Here is a 21,109-nt window from a genome sequence, read left to right as displayed (position 1 = left end):
CCACACAAATAAGCTTTACTTAGTACAACGAATGCAGTTCAAAAAATAAAAAAAAAAATCCCTGTAAAATCTTATAATTCTCTGTACTACTCAGATACTGCACATCCACTCACTCTTACAGCTGCAATCACATCAGTGCTGTGATGTTTGTGTAGCATTCTAAATAATGGGAAATGAGGAGCTGGGTTCTGTTGCAGCCAATAGTGTGCACTGAAACTGAACAAGGAAGTCTAGAAATGACTGTGTTATGACAACTTCTGCCTTCCAGTATTTAAAGAAAACCTACCAGGCTGTAACCCACGCCAAGTCCTTACACATGTACTACGTGCACAGTTACACATGTGCTGGACTCTGTGCCAATGCCTCGCCATAATCAGCTCAATGGGTATTTTAGTGTGTTAACTAAACTACAGCAGTCAGCTTTGGCAGGGAACAGAGCATCCCTCTCAGCCTGAATTGAACTGAGGACATAAGGTTGTGCATTTAATGACATAAAACCAGCAAGATTAGACCTTGTGACTATAATCTGGCATTTCCAAACAGAATTATTCACATATTGTTTAGGAAATAGAAAAGATTATGCTTTAATAAAAACATACCTTGAAGAGAGTCACAGTAATTTCAACATTTTCAGGTACAGGCCACACCACCACCCCACGGTATGGATTCTTGATTCCAGGCTGCCAGCTGTGTGCCTAAAGGAAGAAAAATACACAGCTGTTTAAAGCCATTTAAAAAGTGCTGACTTGACTCCCACAGGACCCAGGGCATGCAGTTAAAAGTAACATATCACTGACTCCAAAAAGGTCACATTCTTAAACCCATGACTGCTGCACACTCCAAAGGACACAATTGAGAATGACAGTAAATTTACACATAAAGGGAGCAAGAAGTTTTACTTGAGGAAAGAAAAAATTTAAAAATGCTTTATAATGCTACTAAAACATTTAAGTGTTTAAGAATTAATATGTTAGAGTACCTACAACTAGAAAAGATAACAAAAAACCCAACAGTTATATAGACTGAGAACCTGTCTACTTTTGAGCATCAGTTTGGATTAGTGTATGACCTCCATTTAAATAGTTACTGTGTGAGCATTTCTGCTCTGGTTTGGAATAAGTATGCCTTTTACCAAGCTCAACTTAATCTATTTTGTAAGACAAATGAGGGAAGGATGCTACTGTAGAAGTGACAGCTACGGAGCCAGAGTATTATTAGATAAGTGTGGAAGTTTTATCAGGAAGGACTGTAAAATCTAATTACTGTTACCTGAAACCAATTAACTTGGCTTTTTTCTTTTTTTAATTCTAGAGCATTGCTCATTGCAATGTTATACTCCTTTCAACACTTAGAACTTCAGATTCAGACTGTCTATTAGGTTAGCAGGACCTGTGACTCAGGTTCTCAGGGACCCTAAGGCAACTTGGGCAACTTTAAGGATGACTTTGCTGTACCAAAGTGGGAGAGACAAAGCTGGAGAAGCAGTCCCATCCCTACAGAGGTAGCAGCTCTCTGCCACTGTATACAGTAGGGAGTGCTAAACATTGCCAGCTCTCCTTTGGTTTTTATCACAATTTTTCTTTTTTTATCTTTGGTGTTCTGCTTGAAACTGCAGCTCCTAAAGATGCCTAATTAGATCAGATTTTTCAGTGAGTGTCTACGCTTTGTGCTTGCAGAGTACAACTTGGAGCATCTAAAAAAAAGTGGAAAGGGAATTTTAAAGTAAGAGTAACTTGAAAGAACCCAATTTCTACTGGTTTTACTCCACAAATTTCAGTCTAATCTCATCAGTCTAAAGAGAGCCTGGATGTATTTTCTGAATAACTGAGCAAACAACACCAAATAACACAAACAAAACTTGCATATTTTACAAGAATAATGTATTTTGTAAGCAGCAAAACACACCACAGTAGATGTCATTACTACCACAGACACCAGAGCAGCAGTCTGTGTGTCTCTGTCCCACAGAACCCACAGCCTCCCTGCATCACTCCCAGCTTGCATACAGAGACCTTCAGCAGACACAAGTGATCCAGAGCCAGGCACAAGCTCATCTGCCATGTCCTCTGGTAGCATCTTGTAAAATCAGTAACTTCTCCTCCACAGGGGCACTCCATCCTCTTTCCAGGTATCAGTTTGCACAAAAATAATTGGAGCTCAAGGTATATCTGAAACCTGTGCTTTCCTGCTGGGTTTGGCCAACAGTGACAATTATGTCAAACTTTTGCTGTCCAAGGTCCAGGCACTGCCAGCCTGCTCAGTTGAGGATCACTTGTAACCATCTATTAAAAAAACTTAGAAAATGAGCATTCACTGGTGCAGTCAACACTTCACTTCAAGCCCTTTATCAGCATTTCCTCCCACCAGGAAAGTCAGCAAGGCACAATAAACACACAGGGATATATGTTTTTCTGTCACTGAAAGCAACGACGAGGAGACAAGCTCTAACTAATGAGCTTTTAAAGCAAAGCTGTTCTGTGATCATGAATGTTATTAAGTCCTCCTCCAGCTTTGAAAAATAAACACTGTATCACACAAACAGCATGACAGAAAAAGATAACATCAAAAGGACTGTCTGGGTTGCTGGGAAGGAGAAAGGGAAAGGGGAAAGCAAAGCCGGAGAAACACAGAGGACCAGCAAATGACAGTGATTTAAAATTAAGATGCAGAGCGTTATTCTAATGCAACATTTTTCATGCCAGGCACCTTTATGCTACAGCTTCTTCAAGTTACATCTGGCCTATATCAAAAAACCTTTTCAACTCCCAAATTATAAGCCTTGCCTTGGAGCTGGATCAGGCCACCACTGTGGGTGACAAGGACTTGCTCTCAAGGCTCAGCCAAAGCAAGGTGCTGCATCTGCACAGTACATTTCCACCCTAACCCCCTCCTCTAACTCCATTTTCCACCAGATGGTCGTGCCTTCAGACCCACTTTTTCCTCATTTGCTACTGGTCTTCTCCTGACATCTCCCATTGTCCTGGAAGTCAAGGCAAGGGCAGCTAAGCAGAAATGACTTCCAGCAGCAGGTGCCTCATCCACAGCCCTGCCCTTGCCTGACTTGTCTCCAGATCTGAGGAATGGGAGCCATGGTCTGGAAAGAGAAGCAGAAGTGCTCTGCTGCATTTCAAAGCAAAAGGCAAATCTTCCTTTCTTCTGCCAGTAGAAAATGAGAGAAGACAACATCACATGAAAGCTCCTTTAAATCTGGAAACAGGAGCTACAGGAGGGGCTGCTGAAATACCCCATAAAGAGAGTAGGGCTGTGAAAGACATTGTCCGACCTACAGCAGTGCTCTAACACAAAACTGATGACTGGGAGAGGAGGAAATCTCTTAAAGAAAGGCCTTGGAGATGAGCCTACAGACTTGCACAAGCACTTCAGGCTATCCAGTTTTGAGATTCGTTTTTCTCTTTAAAACAATAGTTCCAATCCAGGCAGCCAGCTTTGCAAACCACCACCTAAGATGTGAACATTGCTGCTGTTTTGCTATGCATGAACTGGAATGACAGACCTGATACTACATTATTTCAGGAACCTGCTCTTTCAGAAGCTTCATCTCTTTTCTACTTTCTTCACTACCACCTTGCCTCATCCTGTTGTACAGGATAATTTCATGTTACTTTTCTATAAGATACTAGAGCTGACAATAATATTTTGAGCCTGCTGTAAATTATGGAACAGTTTATATTTATGAATAAAAAATATGTTCTTATTGCCAAGCTGTCAATGTTGAGTTTTAAAAGCAAAACTCATCTGAAACAGACCTATGATTATTCCTCACCTGCAGCCACAAGAGTGGCTTTATTGTGAGCCAGCAAACTGCTGATTTTCTTTTCCCTACAAAATTTTTGCCAGCTGCCTGTGATCAGACCAGCTCTGCTATTTGTCGGTGTGACAGGCTGTTCAGGGCACAAGAAGCAAGCAAGCAAGCAGGAGCTCAACTGTCTCCAGTAGTGCTTAGGGCAGCTCAGCTTGTAAGGATAATCCCTCTTCTTCAGTGTTATCCAGGCAGAACACTTAGACAGAAAAGGAAAAAAGAAAACACCTCAAGAAGAAGAGATGGCATTCATCTGGTGCCTCCATGCCAGAAGTGTGACTTTGGAACACTGGAACACCAAGGATTTGCTCTATGTGATGCATCCCACCAAAGTCATCCACCATCCAAGACAGCCAGAGTTGCATATGGCTGTTAGTGGACCTACTGGAAAAAGAATGGACTGGGAAAAGCTGCCAATTCCCTCACACCAGAGGAAACCAGCAGTTTGTGAATGGCTTCTTGTTGTTCAGTACTGCAGTTCTGTGTCACAAAGGGAGACAAATTAAAGACCATACTCCAGACTATGCTTGCATCCCCCCCACGATCATCTTGAAACCAACAACTGTGCTTGGCCCACCAGAAAAAAGGCTGGGCACTAGAACAACACTCCAGTCACACTCATGCCTTGGGATGCAGTCCAAAAAACCCAGCACGTGCCAAAGAAGGAAGTTCAAAGCCCTGCAAACTCCAGGCAGCCTTTGATCAACACATTGCTGTCAGTGGCCCCTTAGAGCAGACAAGAAAACCAGCAGATTCCCACAGGTCTTCCCATGAATGTCTTCAATTCATCGGCACGCACGTGTTACAGCTGTCACTGTGCACATGTGTATTACTGCTAAAAAGCTACAGAAAGACTGCTGAGCTTGGGGAATAAGCAAAATCTCATCTCCACCACAGGTTCTCTAAGACTGGGCTAGCTCTTCAAGCTTGGTTTCACACACACACGTTCATGACATACATGATTAATGCATCGTGTATTAAACACATGATTTGTGCTATTTCGTTCACCAAATCTTGCCTTATTCACCATCCACAGTAGATGATGATCTTTATCAGAGCTTCCCCTTCCTTTCAATCAGATTCTCATGTCATCTATAGGGTTTCTTATTAGAAAATAAAAACAACTAACCAAATAAAAAATCAAAGTCCAGACAAATAAAAAAACCTGAATGCAGAGTTATTTTTCTCATAGTTTTCTGGGACAACCATCACTACACCTCAGAATGTCATCGCAAGTCAACTTTATGGGACTCCCAGAAAAAAGAAGAGTATTAATGACCTCCAGTTTATAGTCAGGGATTACAACCACAGCATGATCTTGTAACTTTGCTAAAAAACTGAGAAGCTCCAGGAGTGGCATTTTTCAACTGTGCTGGTCCCAGACAGTCACCAGCCTGTCAGGGTCATGCCTTTGCAACTCCAGCCCAGCAGGGACAGGCAGAGCTGGCACTGGGCAGTAAAGTAGCCAGAAAAGGCAACAGATTGCCAAGGACAGCAAAACAGGTGACCCAGCTGCTGCTTTATTGATGGCAGAACCTTGGAAAAATGCTGGCCAGGCTGCTGTTGTGTACAAGGGATTCCTTTCACTCCCTGCCTGTTTGCTTCTCTTGGCTCTTGCTTCTCGCTGCTCAAGTTCTTTCCCTCTTCTCAGCATTGTTCCTTCTCCTTTCTGCTTAAACAGTTTTTGATAAACCTACAAGAGAAGTGCTGAAATCACAGCCAAGGCAACTTCTTTCAGCTTTGATGCAAAAAGAATCTTTGAAGAATAATTCTGTCAGGCTCTCAGAAGCAAGTGCAAATTTGATTCTTCAGAGGTGTATAATTCAACCATAAGCCTCTGCATGTTCACAGGAATAGTAGAAAGTACCTCCAATTACAAATTGAAATTTCTTAGTTCAAAGTCTGGAAATTTGAGAGCTTCTCAGTGAAATGAAGGTAAACATATTTTCGACACATTTTTCCCTTGCTTTACACTACAACAAAGACATTCTTCCACCATTCAAAAGAAAGAATAAAAAAATAAAAAAGAAAAAAGGAAAAAAAAAAAGAGACAGAGGTCCAAAAGCCCAGGGCGACTTTCCAGTGTGCCAAGGTACTGAAGAAGAGTTAAACAAGTCCATGGCTACAAGCTGCACCTTCTGTAAACCATGGATGCTGAACAGCACCTAAATAAAGCTTGAAGAATGTACCTGATTTTGCAAACAGACAACATTTGCATTCCCACCCTCCCCAAGGTGAAAGCTCATTTTGGTTCTAGGACTGCACAGTAATTCTGCCAAGCACAGCAAAACTGCAAATCACCATTTAACGTAAATTTCTGGCACACACAATGGAGATCCCTAACCACATAGAGCCACCTCATCTTGACACACTTCATGAAATACATTGAAATTAGACTTACCATGGAGAGCAGGTCCAAAAATAGAACTGTAAGTAACTTAAATCTGCATTAAGGTCAGTAACTGCTGGATATATTTATGGTCCTGTATCCATCAACCCATCAGACTGCTATTTATATGCTCTTTCAGAATGAATACTTGCTTTTCATTTGCAACACTTTAAAACTTACTGTAATTAAACATATCTACAGCTCCTATTCTATGTTTCCCACAGTAAGAAGAAAAATATTCAGACTCCTGCACATGATGCCTCTCATTATTTCTTTTAATAAAGGGACCACTGTAGTTTATTTGGAAAAAGAGTATGTGGGGTAGGAGGCATATCAAAATCATGGAAATCCACAAAAACAAGGGCTTCCAAGGACATCAAGAACTCAGCTTTCAGCTAAATGGCATTTTAAACTTATATCAGTTAGAGCAGGCATCCCAGTGCACATCCATAGTTCCACCTTCCAGTTGCTCAAAGTTTTTGCTTAATACATCTCTTGTGCTTTCCCAGGACAAAAGGGACACAGAGCTACTGGAGAGCATCCAAAAGGCCATGTTTGTGAGTTTGTGAACTATCTGCTGATGATAGCCCTCATTAACCCTAATGATCTGAGAAGTTCAGAAAACATAACCTCCAAAAAAGTCTTCACAACATCTTTACAGTAAGCTAAAACCTCATTCCTCCCTTCCTCCCTCTCAAGAAGCTGAAAAACATAGACAATTATTAATGCTTTGTACTCATTGAACCCAGTGTCCACCAAAAATAAAATAAGAGGAAATATTCATTTGACTTGATTCCAATAAAGCAATTAGATGAAACAAGTATGTTGAATAAAGTATTTTACTGGCAGGATGACTAAGAGATCAAGAACCTTTATTGATCTACAGTTTTTGACCCAAACAGCTCAAGTCACATCAACTGCCTAAGCTTTAAAATTAACTCTATCCTCTGCCCAGGTTTCAAGGCCACTCAGTCTCTTTCAAAGTACCTTTGTGGGATCTTACTAAACACAGTAAAGTCAGCCAAAGACTTTTCTGAGTTTCAGGTTTAAATCTGCCAAGAGTTGCTGCTACTACCTGGTGACCAAAACTGAAGACGTATCATGGAACTTTATGGCCCAACTGAGCAAAACTTCAAGCCCAAAATGCTGAGCTAATGCCAGAAAATCCCACTGCCTCAGGGAAATGCTGTCACTTGGATCCTATAAAATGACAGGCAGAAACTCATCATTTCACAAAGCCATGCTGAACTTCTGTTACAGCTTCTGTTTCTGAAGATATTCTGAACCCCAACAAAGTGGCCATTTATGGACAAATACCTTGTTTTTCACCAAGCTTTTCAGGGCTACAAAGCTTGTGTAAGCACTGCACTTACTGTTTGATACAACTTTTATCTCTCTGTGCAACCGAAATTTAATGAAACTAAAATAGAGAAGTTATCAAAGGGTGAGCCACATCAGACATCAGTTACTGACATCAGCACTTACTGCTTAGATACACACTGTGCTATAAATTCAAAGGAACTTGAGTTAGTTGATGCTTCAGTGAAATGGGAATAGTCTGACTGGCTTTGCTGAAGAGTATGGAACATGGAACAGGAACAGGTACCAGACTGAGTTCACACCCTTGTTTACTCATCAGGTAACACCTTTGGGTTTTCATAACCTGAAGCAGAATTTTGGATGCACAACATTTAGTTGTGCAGTCAGAAACCAGTCTTTATCTTAAACAAGCTTAGAATAGCTTACACCTCAAATTAAAAGACAAAATACAACAAATATGCATGACAATCAGAAAAAGAGGTCAGAAAAAAAGAGCATCAGTAAAAAAAAAAACTCAAAGACTCTCCTGAGCAGGGTAGAAAACTGTATCATATTTTCTAAATATTTAAGTTCTTCAACACAATATTTTCAAGATATTTTCTCTACCATGGATGCCCTCTCTCCACTATTATAGAGTTCTTTGAAAAAACATTTTGTGTTACATGAATACATATACAAAAAAGAAACTTAGACCACCTCTTTTTTTTTATTGAAGCGTCAAAGAATCATTATAACTTCCAAAGTTTCCTCTCTGACAAGATCATTTGCCATAAATCCAATCAGGCTAAGAAGCCACATCATTGGGAAAGGGAATGAGCAAGTAAGACCAAGTCATCTCAAAGAGGAGAGGAAAACACCATGCACTCTTGTCCTTGTGAAATACAAACTTTACCAGTGTTCAGATATTGGAAAAACTTCACTCAGAGCTTCCCATTCCTCAGGCTACCAAGTTATTAGTCATGAAACACAAATTTACAGGTTTGACCACAGTGTTTGTAGAAGTGAATTCTTTTTTATTTGTAGCATTTCAGGTTGTGAATTAGCCTCTTATTCAGGCTTTATCTGCCCTATTGCAGGGAGGCCAGATTCTTTATTACCTTTTTTATTAATTAGTTTTTTTTTCAATACACTTCTAGTAAAGAAACCAGTTCTCCTTTCTAATTAGGTCTAGCAATTAAAAACTGAATTGAACTGACGGTGATACAGTTCTGCTAAACAAACAACCAAAGATGAAATCAGAGTTAAGAGTTCCCATAAATTAGCACAGACAACAACAACAGTTTATTCTGAACTTTATGGATAAACTGAGTTAAAAAGAAAAGTCAACAACTACAGTACTTCTCATTTATTTATTTGGCTTCTCACCACATTCAAAAAAAGTCCCTCAAACCACTGACGCTGCTCGTCACAAAGTTGGGACTTATTAAGGAATCAACTAACCTTAGAGGATTTTCTTCTGCTTCTTCTTGTCCAAACCACCACTAGTTTATCTGGCTGCCTGTTGAAGATAAGGAAAAAACAGCTTAATATACAACAAGATCAATATGTAAACAGTTTATATTAAAAATCTTGCAACACATAATGACATCCTTAGTGGATAACATGCTCTCTTAAAAACAGCTCATCTAAAAACCACTCTCAGCATCAGTCATTTAAGAGGAAAAATAATGTGTATTTATAGAAAAAGGTTGTCCTCCAGTCCACACAATAATGTCATCACTGTCCTTCTGCTCTCCTTGCCTGTGGACATTTTCCCAGAGCCAGCAGCACACCTGAGCAGAAACTCCTCCACAGAGCAGAGAACAGGATCCAAACTCCATAAAGACACCTTGGAAACATTCTAGTACCCAAAATAAACATTACTGTAAATTCTAGCTTGAATTTCTACACAGATATATTGAAAAGTTACTTCTAAGTAGCAAAGAAAGCAGGTAATTTCACTTTTTCTTAGACAAAGGATTATTCTTCTACTTGGATAACTCAAAGAACAGGAGAATCAAGTCCTGTATTACTCCTCAAAATCTCCTTGGATGACAACAGGTAAATCAGCACTTCCTCAACTTATACTCCAAAGGACAAACATTCTGAAAAATCAGTGTAGCTTCCCAAGCAACTGTTTATTTGGTGTTTGCAATGAATGTAGATGGAAACCTCAATAAACGACCCTTTTCCAGTACAAATAATTTTCTTTTTAATTTCTCAAGAGTTATTTATTGGTTAATAGTTTATCCTTATTATATTATATTATATCTACCTTATTAGTTTTACAGTTTTGGCTGAGTGATTTTTGATACAAACTTAACTTCCAGACTTCCCACCCTCCCCCCATGACACATTTCCCATTGTACGATGACCACACTTCTGGTCCCACTTTCAGACCTATAACCCTCTTGTGCAGACTCCTGACACCATTCCAGCTTTGTTTTCTGGCTAATGACCTGAATTCCATCATGAAGCCCAGCTGTAAATCCACCCACAAATGATTTTCAATAGAGTTCACATCTCCACTTAAAAGTACTAAACCTGCACATGCAACTCTGCCTGGAAAAAATTGCTACTCAGATTTTTGAGACACCAGTGTAAGAATCGTTGCAATTCTAAAGCCAACAGCAAAACATACCATAGGGGGGAAAATGGGTGTAACCAAGGAAAAGTCAAGACACAATACATTCAAATCACGATTGAAAGATGCACCCAAAATCCCCCCCACAAATATTCTGAGTAAAGGCAGTGTTTCCACTGCTATTTCATCACAGAGAGGGACTACCTACTTAATAACTAACTCTTCAAATGAAACCCCAACTGGTTTAATAATCATTTTAGGCACTGAAGTGCTGGCCATATTTCCTTCCAGACATACTTTTCCACTGAGCTGTTGATCATTTCTGCACAATACAATAAAAACAATACCTCACCCATGATTCACATTTAAACCCCACCAGAACTAAAGCTCTCCTAAAAACTGAGCTAAAGGCAGATCCTGAAAAGGAAATTAGGACACTGGCTTTTTTGTTTGTTTGCTTGTTTTTGTTGTTTTTGTTTTTTTTTTTTTAATTGAAAGTGAAATAATCTGCTGTATTTTAAACTGCTAATTTACTCTTGTGACTTGTTTAGGTGACTTAAATTGCAGGCTGGATCTGCCCACAGCTTCTGCAAAGTCTTGCTAGGCAATGAAGTCATCCTGTTGAACTCCAAAGCTCTTTGCTCACTTGGTGGTGGGTTCTCATCTCTGGCTTACACCAGCACCAGCCCATTCACTTTGATGGGAACTGTATTTGTGCCACCAGGGAAAAACAACACACCCTCAAGCAAAGCAATCCAAACCCATGCCAACAACATTTCCCAGTCCTGAAGAACTCCCTCTGTCAGGAATACATAGAAATGCACCAATGAAAAACTCAAAGTTTTAATTCAGACTGAGAGGACCAAGCCACGCAGGTGGACGAGCATGAGCAGCATTTGCTCCCCTCACTTCTCTCACCAGTACATTTATTTTGTTAAGTACTGAGCACAATTTGCTCCTTCAGCTTCAAGGATGAGAGAAATCCACATCCAGAGGTACTTAACCAAAACAAAAACAAACAAACAAATAAAAATAAGGAAGGTCATCTCAATATGGAGACAGAAAATTTAGCAAAATGTAATGGGATGAGAAGGGAAGAAAATATCCCAAAGGACAAATGTCCCTACTCTGTACACCACATGCTTCACTGAAACCTAACAAAAAGCATTCTAAATTCCTTAATCCTTCTAACGGATTTTCTTCAAGGAAGTCCCAAATCCAACAATTCTAAAATATCTTTCTAGAACTGTTTGACTAACAAAACCAAGAGCAACCTTTTCTACCACAATCTGTTCACTGCTCTGCTATGCCAATATACTTCTAAAAGAAAAAACCCCGCTCATATTTTAATCAGAAAATTTGCATTCAAGATTATTAATGACATCTCAGTGCTAGGAAATGGCCGATATCATATAATGCATGTTGCTAATTGAAAGCATTAGGTAGTATTTCCTACTTCAGACTTCTTCCCTCTTTTAATATCATAAACCTCAGCTGTGCATTAGTCAATAATCAAAGCAAATAAAATAATCTCTGAAGAATTAGTCTGGAGACCAGTTTTAGTAACCTTTATAAGTTTACTTATTGAACTTGGATATCATTCCAAATACAAAATTCACAATAATGCAAGCTGAACAAATGCTAATGGGTCAGCAATTAAAAAAATAATAATTTCCTGTGCTGCACAAATGACATTTCTCATTTCTTTAAATCCACCAGCTTTTAGTCAGTCACTTATTCAGCAAAGCCAGTATGCCTAAAGCAAACACATTGCTTAACCTTAAGACAACAGATTTGGAGCAGGGGAAGAGAACTGGGTTTTAGCTGGACACTCCATTTCCCCACTAAGTAATTGCATCAATCTACCAATTCAACACCACTGATCTTTCAGCAGGAGTGTTTAATGCTGTACTGCAACCTGCCATGGTTGCCTTGGGGGTGCTGTGCATTGCCCACCAAGGCAGCACTGCCAAAGCAGCAGCACTTCCCTGGGAGGGGGAGCCAAAGGAAGCCATCATCAGCACAGGGACATCAGGTACTGCCCCTGGGAAGAGCATGGATCCAGTGGCAGGGGTTGAAGGATCCAGCTTGGATCCAAAAGACTGTATTTTATAAAACTTACCATAAACCTGCATTTGGTATTTACTCATTGTGTGGTTCACAAAACCTATTCCTGAAGAAAGGCAATTCATAGTAGTAAACCTATTTTATTATTTACAAGGGAAACTTAGCAAGGAAGCAGGGAAGACTGATTTCAAAGTCTGCAGCTCAGAAAGAGAAATTCATCTCTGCCCTGCATACTAAACAATTAAATTGGGATCCAGAACACAGATTTATGAAACACTTATAATTCAAAACCAAGTCTGCTTTTCCTATCAGATGGAAGCCATGATTCTGGTACATTCCATTTTCCCATTGAAATAACCAATTAAAAAAAAAAAAAAAGGAAATAAATATAAATGCTCAAATCAAACTTTGCCACATCCACAACTATTAAATAATGCAACAAAAACATTCTGCATACTGGAAAAAACTGATCTCATCAGCACCTCATACACTACAAATTTTACCAACTGAAAGAAGGTTGTGCAAGATTCAAGGTCCTCTGTGGGTTGGTTTGACCATTCTAGGAAGTGTTTGGCACAATATTTTGATTACAGAACTCTCCAAACATCACTTGTAAAAGAAGGACATGAAAGGTATCAGTCTCATGTGAACTCCTGTTTTGTAAACCTTTTAGCAGAAGCTGATAACGTTAGCCAGGACATATTTCTCCACTGAACTTACAGTTCAATGACAAAAAGCTGTAGAAGACTTGGGGTTAGAATCTGTTGTTGGAAAGAATTGCAAATGCACTTAAGGTTAATTCAGTCCACTGAAGCCAACAGCAAGACCAATGATTAACAAACTTTTGGTGAAGGGTGGGAAAGCAGGTAACAGGATTTCTTAGTAGCAAGGTACTACTACATTTTATAACACTCAATAATTGTGAAATGCCTGAAATGTAGAAGATATCTTTTTTGTATGAACACCACATGGTACTTGCATGTTTGTTTTGGCACCAAACTTCCTAAAGGGTTAGCTTTTGCCTTCCCCTCTCCTTTTCTTTCTTTTTCAGCTAAGCTGTTTTATTTTTACTATGTTTGATTTGCACTGCATTAATTAGTACAGGCTGCTAGATTACTCTTGTGAAGCAAGCTTAAAAGAGTATAATTAATAAGAGAAGCAGCAGTGTTAGCACAATAGCATGCAGATGCACCTATTGAAGGATAAAAATAATTACTTGAGGACTAATGTCAAAGTACTTCTGATAAGAATTTTTTTAATAACCTTTTGTCCCTTCTGCATTGTGCATCCCAGCATGCCATGCAGGATTTCTGTGAAAGACCAATCCTCCTGCCCTACCAGCACACAGCTTTCTACAGGACTGCTGAAACGCCAGCAAGGCTCTCTAATGGTCTCTTAAAAATAAATGTGGTTGGTTCTATAGCACCATTAATTTGGGATGCAGGTTGCTTTTCCTCATTTTACAGCTAATTGCTTTGAAAAGCTCTCTTTGCAGTGCACTGGGTCCTGCATTATTGCCTGTATTACCATTGGCCAAGGAATTAATCAGGGCACGGCCTTTCGTGAGCCTTGTGCTGAGGATTTTTCCCTCAGAATTTCCTGTCCCGCACAATCAACGAAATTTCACAGCTGCCTACAGCTGCAGGAAGTGCAGTTAAATACTGCCAATGCTTTAAACAGGCCCAGAGACACTGCAGGAATGATGTCATGCATTGATGCATTTGCCAAATGAGCCCTCTTGCTGAGTGCAGGTACAGCACTGATTGCAAAAGCCAGAGACATTAAGAGGAGAATAAAATGCAGTGCAAGTAAAACCCCTCTGAGATAATTATAAGATGAAGTACATTACAAGAGAAAGTTGTGCATTTCAGGAAGGGATCAGGGGTTGTCTTCTCCATCTCACCCGAACTTCCATTGTGGAAGTTAAAACTCCTGGGTATGGCCTGTGCCATCCCACAGAGTTATGTCAGGCTATCGGAGCATTCTCTCAATACAACTTACTGTGGACTATGCATCAAACCCCTAAAATAAGGCAAAGTTTGTTCTTCCATCATTAAAACCATTCAGTAGTTTTAGCAAGGCTGGGAAATTTCAAAAGAGAAATCCTTAAAACAGGGAAAGCAAGAGGATGTCACAGCTGAGATCCATCCACCTCTACATCTTTACTTTTTAACACAGAAAATTCCTCCATTTCTTCCCACCAGAGGTCTCTACAGATTTTTTTCAAAACTACACAGGCCTATTGAGAGACCAGAGCTTTCCCTGTGAAGTGAGTTTTAGATTGATTGATTTTTTTTTTTATATATCTGCTGCTAAACAGACTGGCCTCTACAAGACCTACATCTCAAGGTTATGCTCTGCTTCTCAAAAGAAGCTCTAGTCTGGCTTTGCTTGGTTTATACAAAATGGGAAAAAGCAAGACACTGACCTATTTTACAAGTGCAGTCAGACCTACTGAATATGCCCAGCATCTATTTGCAAGGCTGAGAGTGGAATGTGTAGTATGTATTGCTGATTACTTGATTTTCTCAAACCAAACAAATGAAGTTTGCAGGATGAGCTGAATTAAACAAAACCCAAGTTCATCTATTATTCAGAAAAAAGCGACAATGAAAAATTAAGTAAAATCTGTCCAGAAGTTATTGCAGCAAAAAAATCTCTGCAGAGCTATCTAGCAAAGTCTTGCCTTAAAGCTTTTTGCAACAGAATTTTACATTGCAGAATACACAAACTGACCCTAGCCTTCAGAAATCGTGTTCTTTACATCCTTTTGGCAGTAGCACAAAGATGCCTTGACTAGTCGCTGAATTTTAGGTCCCATCCAGCTGCTCTCCATGGGGAAGCTTTCTTTGCGTGTCACCAGGAGGGGCTGAGCGCTGCACAGGAAGGGCCACGTGTGCTCCTTACCTCAGCCTTGCATAATCACAGACACTCCCCTTAGGCAGACATTTACCCCGGCAAGGCTCAGTCCCCGCGTTCACCCCGCACAGCCGAGCGCACCAGAGCTCACAAACACCACCCAGCACTCTATCACAAACGATGCCCAAAAACCAGGAGCCGCTTCAGCAAAGCTTGCTTGTCATACCAACCCCCCAGGCAGTTCCGTTCAGGCTGACTGGCAGGGAGCAGCACAGGCTAACAGGGCCATTCAGACAAACCTTGAATGGAAAGTGTTGCTTTACAGTGGAAAGTTCACAGGAAGGAGATGCCATGAGCCAGATCTTTTTCAGATGCCTGATTTTCCTTTTTATGCTCTTTTACCAGAATATTTAGTCTACATTTTAACAATAAAAAAAAAATTAAAAAAAAAAAAAATTTTCTTCAGAAAAAAGAAAAAAGAAAAAAAAAAGGTTTCCTGTTTCAAGTTGGTAGGTTGTTCCTCCTGAGCAGAGCAGAGCAGGAACTACATAAACCTGCCTGCACAGTCCGCCGGGACCCGACCTGCCGTGACCCCGCCGAACTCCCAGCGCTGATCCCCTTCCCTGCGGAGCTGCGGCCGGACAACTGCCACGTGAATAAACACAAAATAGCCAGGAAAAAACCCGCTACTTCACCTCAGGCATAACGCTGAGTTTCCAAGCTGGCTGAGGAGGTGAAGTGCCTGACAATCCCCCTGCTCTGCAACCCAAATGCAGCCCCCAGGCACCTCCACGTCCTGCCCCTTCTCACTGACTCTGCCCCTCCACTGACTCTGCCCAGCGTCTCCTGCCCCTCTCCGGGGTCAACGTGCCATGAGACAACAAAACACATCACTAACAAAAATCCAGAAGCAGTTTTAGCAAACTGAGCGAGGAACTTTGAATTCGAATTCCATTTCCCGTCCTCACTGACTATACAGCATTCAGAAAATTTCAAGGAAACATCAAGCCTCCCTTTGATTTTAGTCCTACCCATACCTCTATCTATAGATCAAAAATAATCTCTATACAATAATGTACACGTATTACTGAGGATACCCAATTGAGTGTTACCCCTTCTTATTTTGAAGCACTAAAGTATAATTGTTAGGTGCAATTCTCATAATAAAATTATTTTTAAAAATAACTAAAATAAAACTCTTTGACTGACAAATGCTGCCTGAAACATAGTTTCAACCCATCAAAAATGTCCACATAAACAATACCTTTTTGTACTAAAAAATATGCAAGAGACTTTTTGGCACACCATTGTCAGTTTTGATCAGAACCTCTTCCCTTTTGCATAATTTATTTCTGTGTCAAATAGCATTCAAACAGAAGGCTTTACTGGTTTTCAGTCTGGAAAAAACAGAAATTAGAAATTATTTTTCTGTCATTCCTGCAGAACATAAAATTGCATCTTGCACCACAGTTTCAGGAACATCAGCTTTTCTCAACAGACACTTCCTTCTCCAACTTGTCTAAAATATTTAAGAAATTCTGCATAGCCTACCATGAGCGATTAAAGAGAAGGATGATCTCTGCTGTTCTTACTGCCCGAACAAGTTTGACATTAACACACAGATACATGAACAAGGGCTTATCCTCCTGTTCCACAGAAATTCCAATGTCCACATGAGGACTCGGACAAAGCAAGTTTCAGAAGCTACAGAGCATTAATGCCTCCATCCTCTTCCTCTGCTTGCTATCCATGGACACATCCCAAAGAAGATTACAGTTCTGCAAAACAAGGAGCATAAGAATCTGGCACCACCTGTCTTTTAAAGCTCCCTTCCAAACCAACAGAACCAGGGTTTTGTTTGTTTTTATTACTTAAGAGCACAAAGCAACTTCTACCATTGAAGACACACAGAAATTGTGAACATACTAAAAGCTTCTGAGTGGGCAGCATGGGTGGTGTCACTGTCTGAGGGTCTCCTTGTGCCCAAGACCACTCAGATGGACATAGGATGGTGGTTTAAGGCTCAGGGTATTTTTGAAGCTGCTGAAGAAAGACTGCAGGAGACAATCGTCCGGTCTCAAGGTCTGTTTTTTATTTCTTATCGATACAGTGTTCACGCTCACGAGCCGCAGTCTGGTCAGCACCGTGTCCAGGACGAAAGTCTGCCCACGAAAGGCAGGACTTATCTTTTATACCTTAAACTACGTATTCTATGTTTACACTATCTTCCCAATACTACAATATCTTATTACTATGTCTAGTTTTGTCTCCAACCAATCTGTGATTCCCAGCATCCCTCACCAACATGGAGAACAAGAGGAAGAAGAAGAAAGCAGACACCACACCCCAAACTCTCCATCTTGGCCTCGTGGCTGCTAATATAAACAATCCTAAAAACTACCTTTTCTACATGCTAACTATCTAATTCACACTCTAGATTCACTTAACGGTTGCATTTCTTCTCTGAGAGAAGGCAGATGTTCCCATGGTGCAGGACCCAGCTCTCTGACCCCCCTGGCTCTATTCGGGGGTCTTTCAGGGGTCTGACAGGGGGGTTCTCTCACCCACAGAGGGTTCAGAGGGACTCCCTGGACCCCCACAGGTGGAATGGTACCAGTTCATAGAGTTTGTCTGGAAGAGAAAATTCCTATCACTATCTCAGGTGCCCTGAAAACAAAGACTGATACCTACAAAAACCAAATGACTGTTAAGACACACAGCAGTCTGCCTCTGATACTTGTGAGGTTGAAAAGCTTGAGTAAATACTTGAAGATATAAAGACAGTGCAAATTCTGGAGTTACACAGAACCCCACAGAAGACTGTAGCCAAAGACAGGCATTCAGTAAGCTGAGGGGCAGATTTCTGGTATGCTGTGTCCATGCCATAGGTGCAGTGTGAAAGGGCTGGTGCGATACGAATTAATATAGTTTTCCAAATGATCACTCCACCAAGCCCTAAATTAATCCATATTTATTTTAAGACATAGGCACTCCTGCCTTATGCAGAGTGAGCTACCCAGTTAAAGCTTCTTCATCTGTCAGCAGTCTCCTTTTGCTCTTGCAAATTTATATCACAAGGAGGAAAAAAAAAAAGGGGGGGGGGCTGGAGAGGGCCTAGTGAAACCATGGCATGGTGTGCTAGCTCCTTTCCCCTGCTGCTGCCCAGGACACCAGACTTTGCAAATATTGCCAGGTGCTCCCAGCCACAGCCAAAAGAGACATGGCTTTGAGCAGCATGAGCCCACTTCTGGGGAAGGAAGGTGTTGAAGGATGAGATACTGAACTGCTTTCTCTGCCCTGATTCTTGCCTTATGACCAAGCAGGACTGAATCACTTGCTTTCAGCAAAGCACCCAGCTCCCGGGAGGAACACTCCTGGAAGCAACACATCTTTCTGCCACCCTCCAGGGGCACAAAACCAGAACATTTTACCAACTAATAATACACCAGCTACTGCAAATCTCTGAAGCAGGCACAGCCTCAAAATACCAGAGAAACACAAGAACCTTGCACTGAAACTTGTTCCCAACAAAGTCACACATTTACACACCAAGCAAAACAAAAAAACCCAGAGCCTCAACTGACCTCATCTTCTCCAAGTTTAGTGAGAATGTCAAAATGTAAAAATTGAGAATGAACAAACATGGCAAATTTAGCAGCAGTAAGCTATATGTAGATCGTTGTCAACATCAAAGCTATGATTTTCTTGCATGCTAATGAAAAAATTACTAGATTTACAAGATTTTTGTATGTGGTTTCCAGGAAACTGGGAACTGCCAGGATCAGTTCCCATGAGATGCCCCATTTCATGTTGGTGACCTTTTAAGAGCTGTTTTAATATGGAGGTATGGACATAAGAAGTAAAATTATTCTATCAGTATTTGCAGCTAAATAACAGTTCCAAAGACTGCAAAATTAGAAGGACTCTTCCTCTTCTAGCTCAATCTGTTTAAAAAAGCTGTTAAACTGCTTCAATGCTGCTTCCTGAAATAAAAGTTGCCACTTCTGATTAGAGAAGTCAATCTCAAAAACAACAAAGATTATTTCCATTTACAGCTCAACAGTTCTTTGTACACCCAAACTCTAAAAAATTGTATAATTTTTAGGAAGTTAAAACTGACAAAGCCTTTTAATTAATGCCCTCAAAGTAACACCCGTGGCTTATATACAGCAGCAAGTATTGGCTAAGAAAAAAGTATGTTTACTCATAGATACCTCAGACAAAACAAAACCTCCTGCCAACATTAGGGGTTTGATATAGTAAAAAATGAACCAAAAAAAAAAAATGGAAAAAAAAAAAGCACCAAACCAACCAAACAAAACCCAAAATCCCAAACAAACAAACAAAACCAGCCTAACTGAAAGACTTCTATTTCTATTTTTAAATGTAAAAAAACCAAAAACTTTACAGCTTTTAAAAACTGGAAAGTTTTTGAAATACAGACTTCATACTTTGCAAATACAGTTGATGAAACATTTCTGTTCCAAGATCCGAAAACTACCTAAGAACAGAAACAATTAAGGTCCTAGACAGATTTTGCCAATAACTGCTGCTTGTCAGATGCCTAGCAGCAATTTGAACTGGATTTTAACTATTCATTTCAAGACCAGCTCAACTGGAAAGTAACAGCACATTTATTCTGACTGCTTTAAGCATGGTTTTCAGGTAAAAAAAGCAAACCTACAGTACCTACATTATAGCTGAATTCCTGCTGATGCTGAAAACACACAAAAAAATAGTACCTTTCAGACAGACAGGTTTCTCTGTTGGTATTTTTAAAAATAATCTTTCTATAAAATATTTTTCTGTTACAACTAGCTTTCACTCAAGTCAGGCACTCCCACCAACAGTCTGGCAGCCCATTGTCCCAGCTCCCTACAGAAGGAACTGAGTAGTGGGGTGGTCCCTCACTTTTTTTCCAGTACACCAGGCTGTACCCACTCTGCTTACTGATAACCACCAGCATACTCCTCAAGCTCCTTTATATACTCAGAATTTTTGAGATTTAAGTGATAAAAATTAACACCTTCCTGTCCTTACTTATATTCCTAATGAAGACACATAGACACAAATATCACCTCCTTCAAAGGAAAATTTTTTAATGAAGACTAAGACTAAAGCCAGCCACTACCTTGGTTACTGTGTTGCCTTCTCTCTTCTTTCTGTGCTGTCATGGTAGGTATTTTAGCTCAGCTTAAAACAGACAAAACCTGCACCTTTGCCATGCTATTGTGAAACGCCTGGTTGTGTTTTAGTCTGATGGTTTCTTTACACAGTTGAAGGGCTGTACCATGGGGTAGTTGTAAAGCAACATCTTCAGCCACAGAAAACACCTGAGTGCTGGCCAGATTTTTCATTATGTGGATTTGATATCTTGCAGGCTGGATTCCAGTCTTGTGCCATTAAATGAGGCAAAGGGATAAAGAGACAGAGCCACTCTATCCCACAGTGCATACAGCTTAAAAGATTAAGTATTTTGTCTCACCCTAGATTTCAATTTTACTCTAATTCAAAATTTTTTTATCTGTAAGTACAAATGTGTCTGGTGTGTAAAGCAAGTCTCCTTGGAAGCAGAAAGGTGAATAAAAATGGAAGCTAGACTGGTTTCCAGAGGAAAATATGCTTTTAGTCTGGCAAAGAGATGAGAGCCATGCACTGGGAGCTAAAGACAAAGCCTCTCAAACCTACTGCAACACCTTGTTGTGCCAAGAGAGGAACAGTGTCCTTACAGTGAAAGGCACACACCTCCTAGCAGATTAAGGGCTGCAGAATCTGGTACTAAGCAAGGATAAACAGGAGAAAAAATCTGAATTTCAAGCTTTTAGAAGGGTATTACAGTAAATGAAATTATGATAACTTGCTGTAAATTATTCCATTTCAAATAGGAATTATAATACATTTGTCTAGTTAAGGTCAAAGAAGCCAAATGAATAAAATCCTCTCTGCAAACTAACCATCAAGGGAATGAGAATCAATTTTAGCTGTGCACAGTTCACACAGAGCACTGGGGTGAAAACCAGCTATGTGCAGAATCATCAACACAGACAATAGAGATGTGTGGGAACACAAACTCCTTGGATTCTGCAAAATA

The 21,109-nt window shown here is 40.2% G+C and overlaps 1 protein-coding gene across 14 annotated transcripts in view; it reads right to left on the bottom strand.

Moving 5' to 3' along the window:
• EHBP1 (EH domain binding protein 1) overlaps nt 1-21,109 on the bottom strand; it is a 207,846-nt gene that overhangs the window by 169,884 nt on the left and 16,853 nt on the right. For all 14 annotated transcript variants that reach the window (XR_008840253.1, XM_056488867.1, XM_056488854.1 and 11 more), the window contains exons 3-4: nt 8,970-9,027; nt 600-695 (exon numbers count right to left, since the gene is read on the bottom strand). Coding sequence is in view for 13 of the 14 variants with exons in the window: in XM_056488867.1 (XP_056344842.1) it covers nt 600-695; nt 8,970-9,027 (154 nt within the window). In the remaining variant the exon portion in view is untranslated. The remainder of the gene's footprint in view (nt 1-599; nt 696-8,969; nt 9,028-21,109) is intronic.

Source organism: Oenanthe melanoleuca, chromosome 3 (assembly GCF_029582105.1).
Source record: "Oenanthe melanoleuca isolate GR-GAL-2019-014 chromosome 3, OMel1.0, whole genome shotgun sequence".
Lineage (NCBI taxonomy): Eukaryota > Metazoa > Chordata > Aves > Passeriformes > Muscicapidae > Oenanthe > Oenanthe melanoleuca.
The sequence above is the reverse complement of the archived record's forward strand: the minus strand, read 5'-3'. Positions and strand labels throughout refer to the sequence as shown.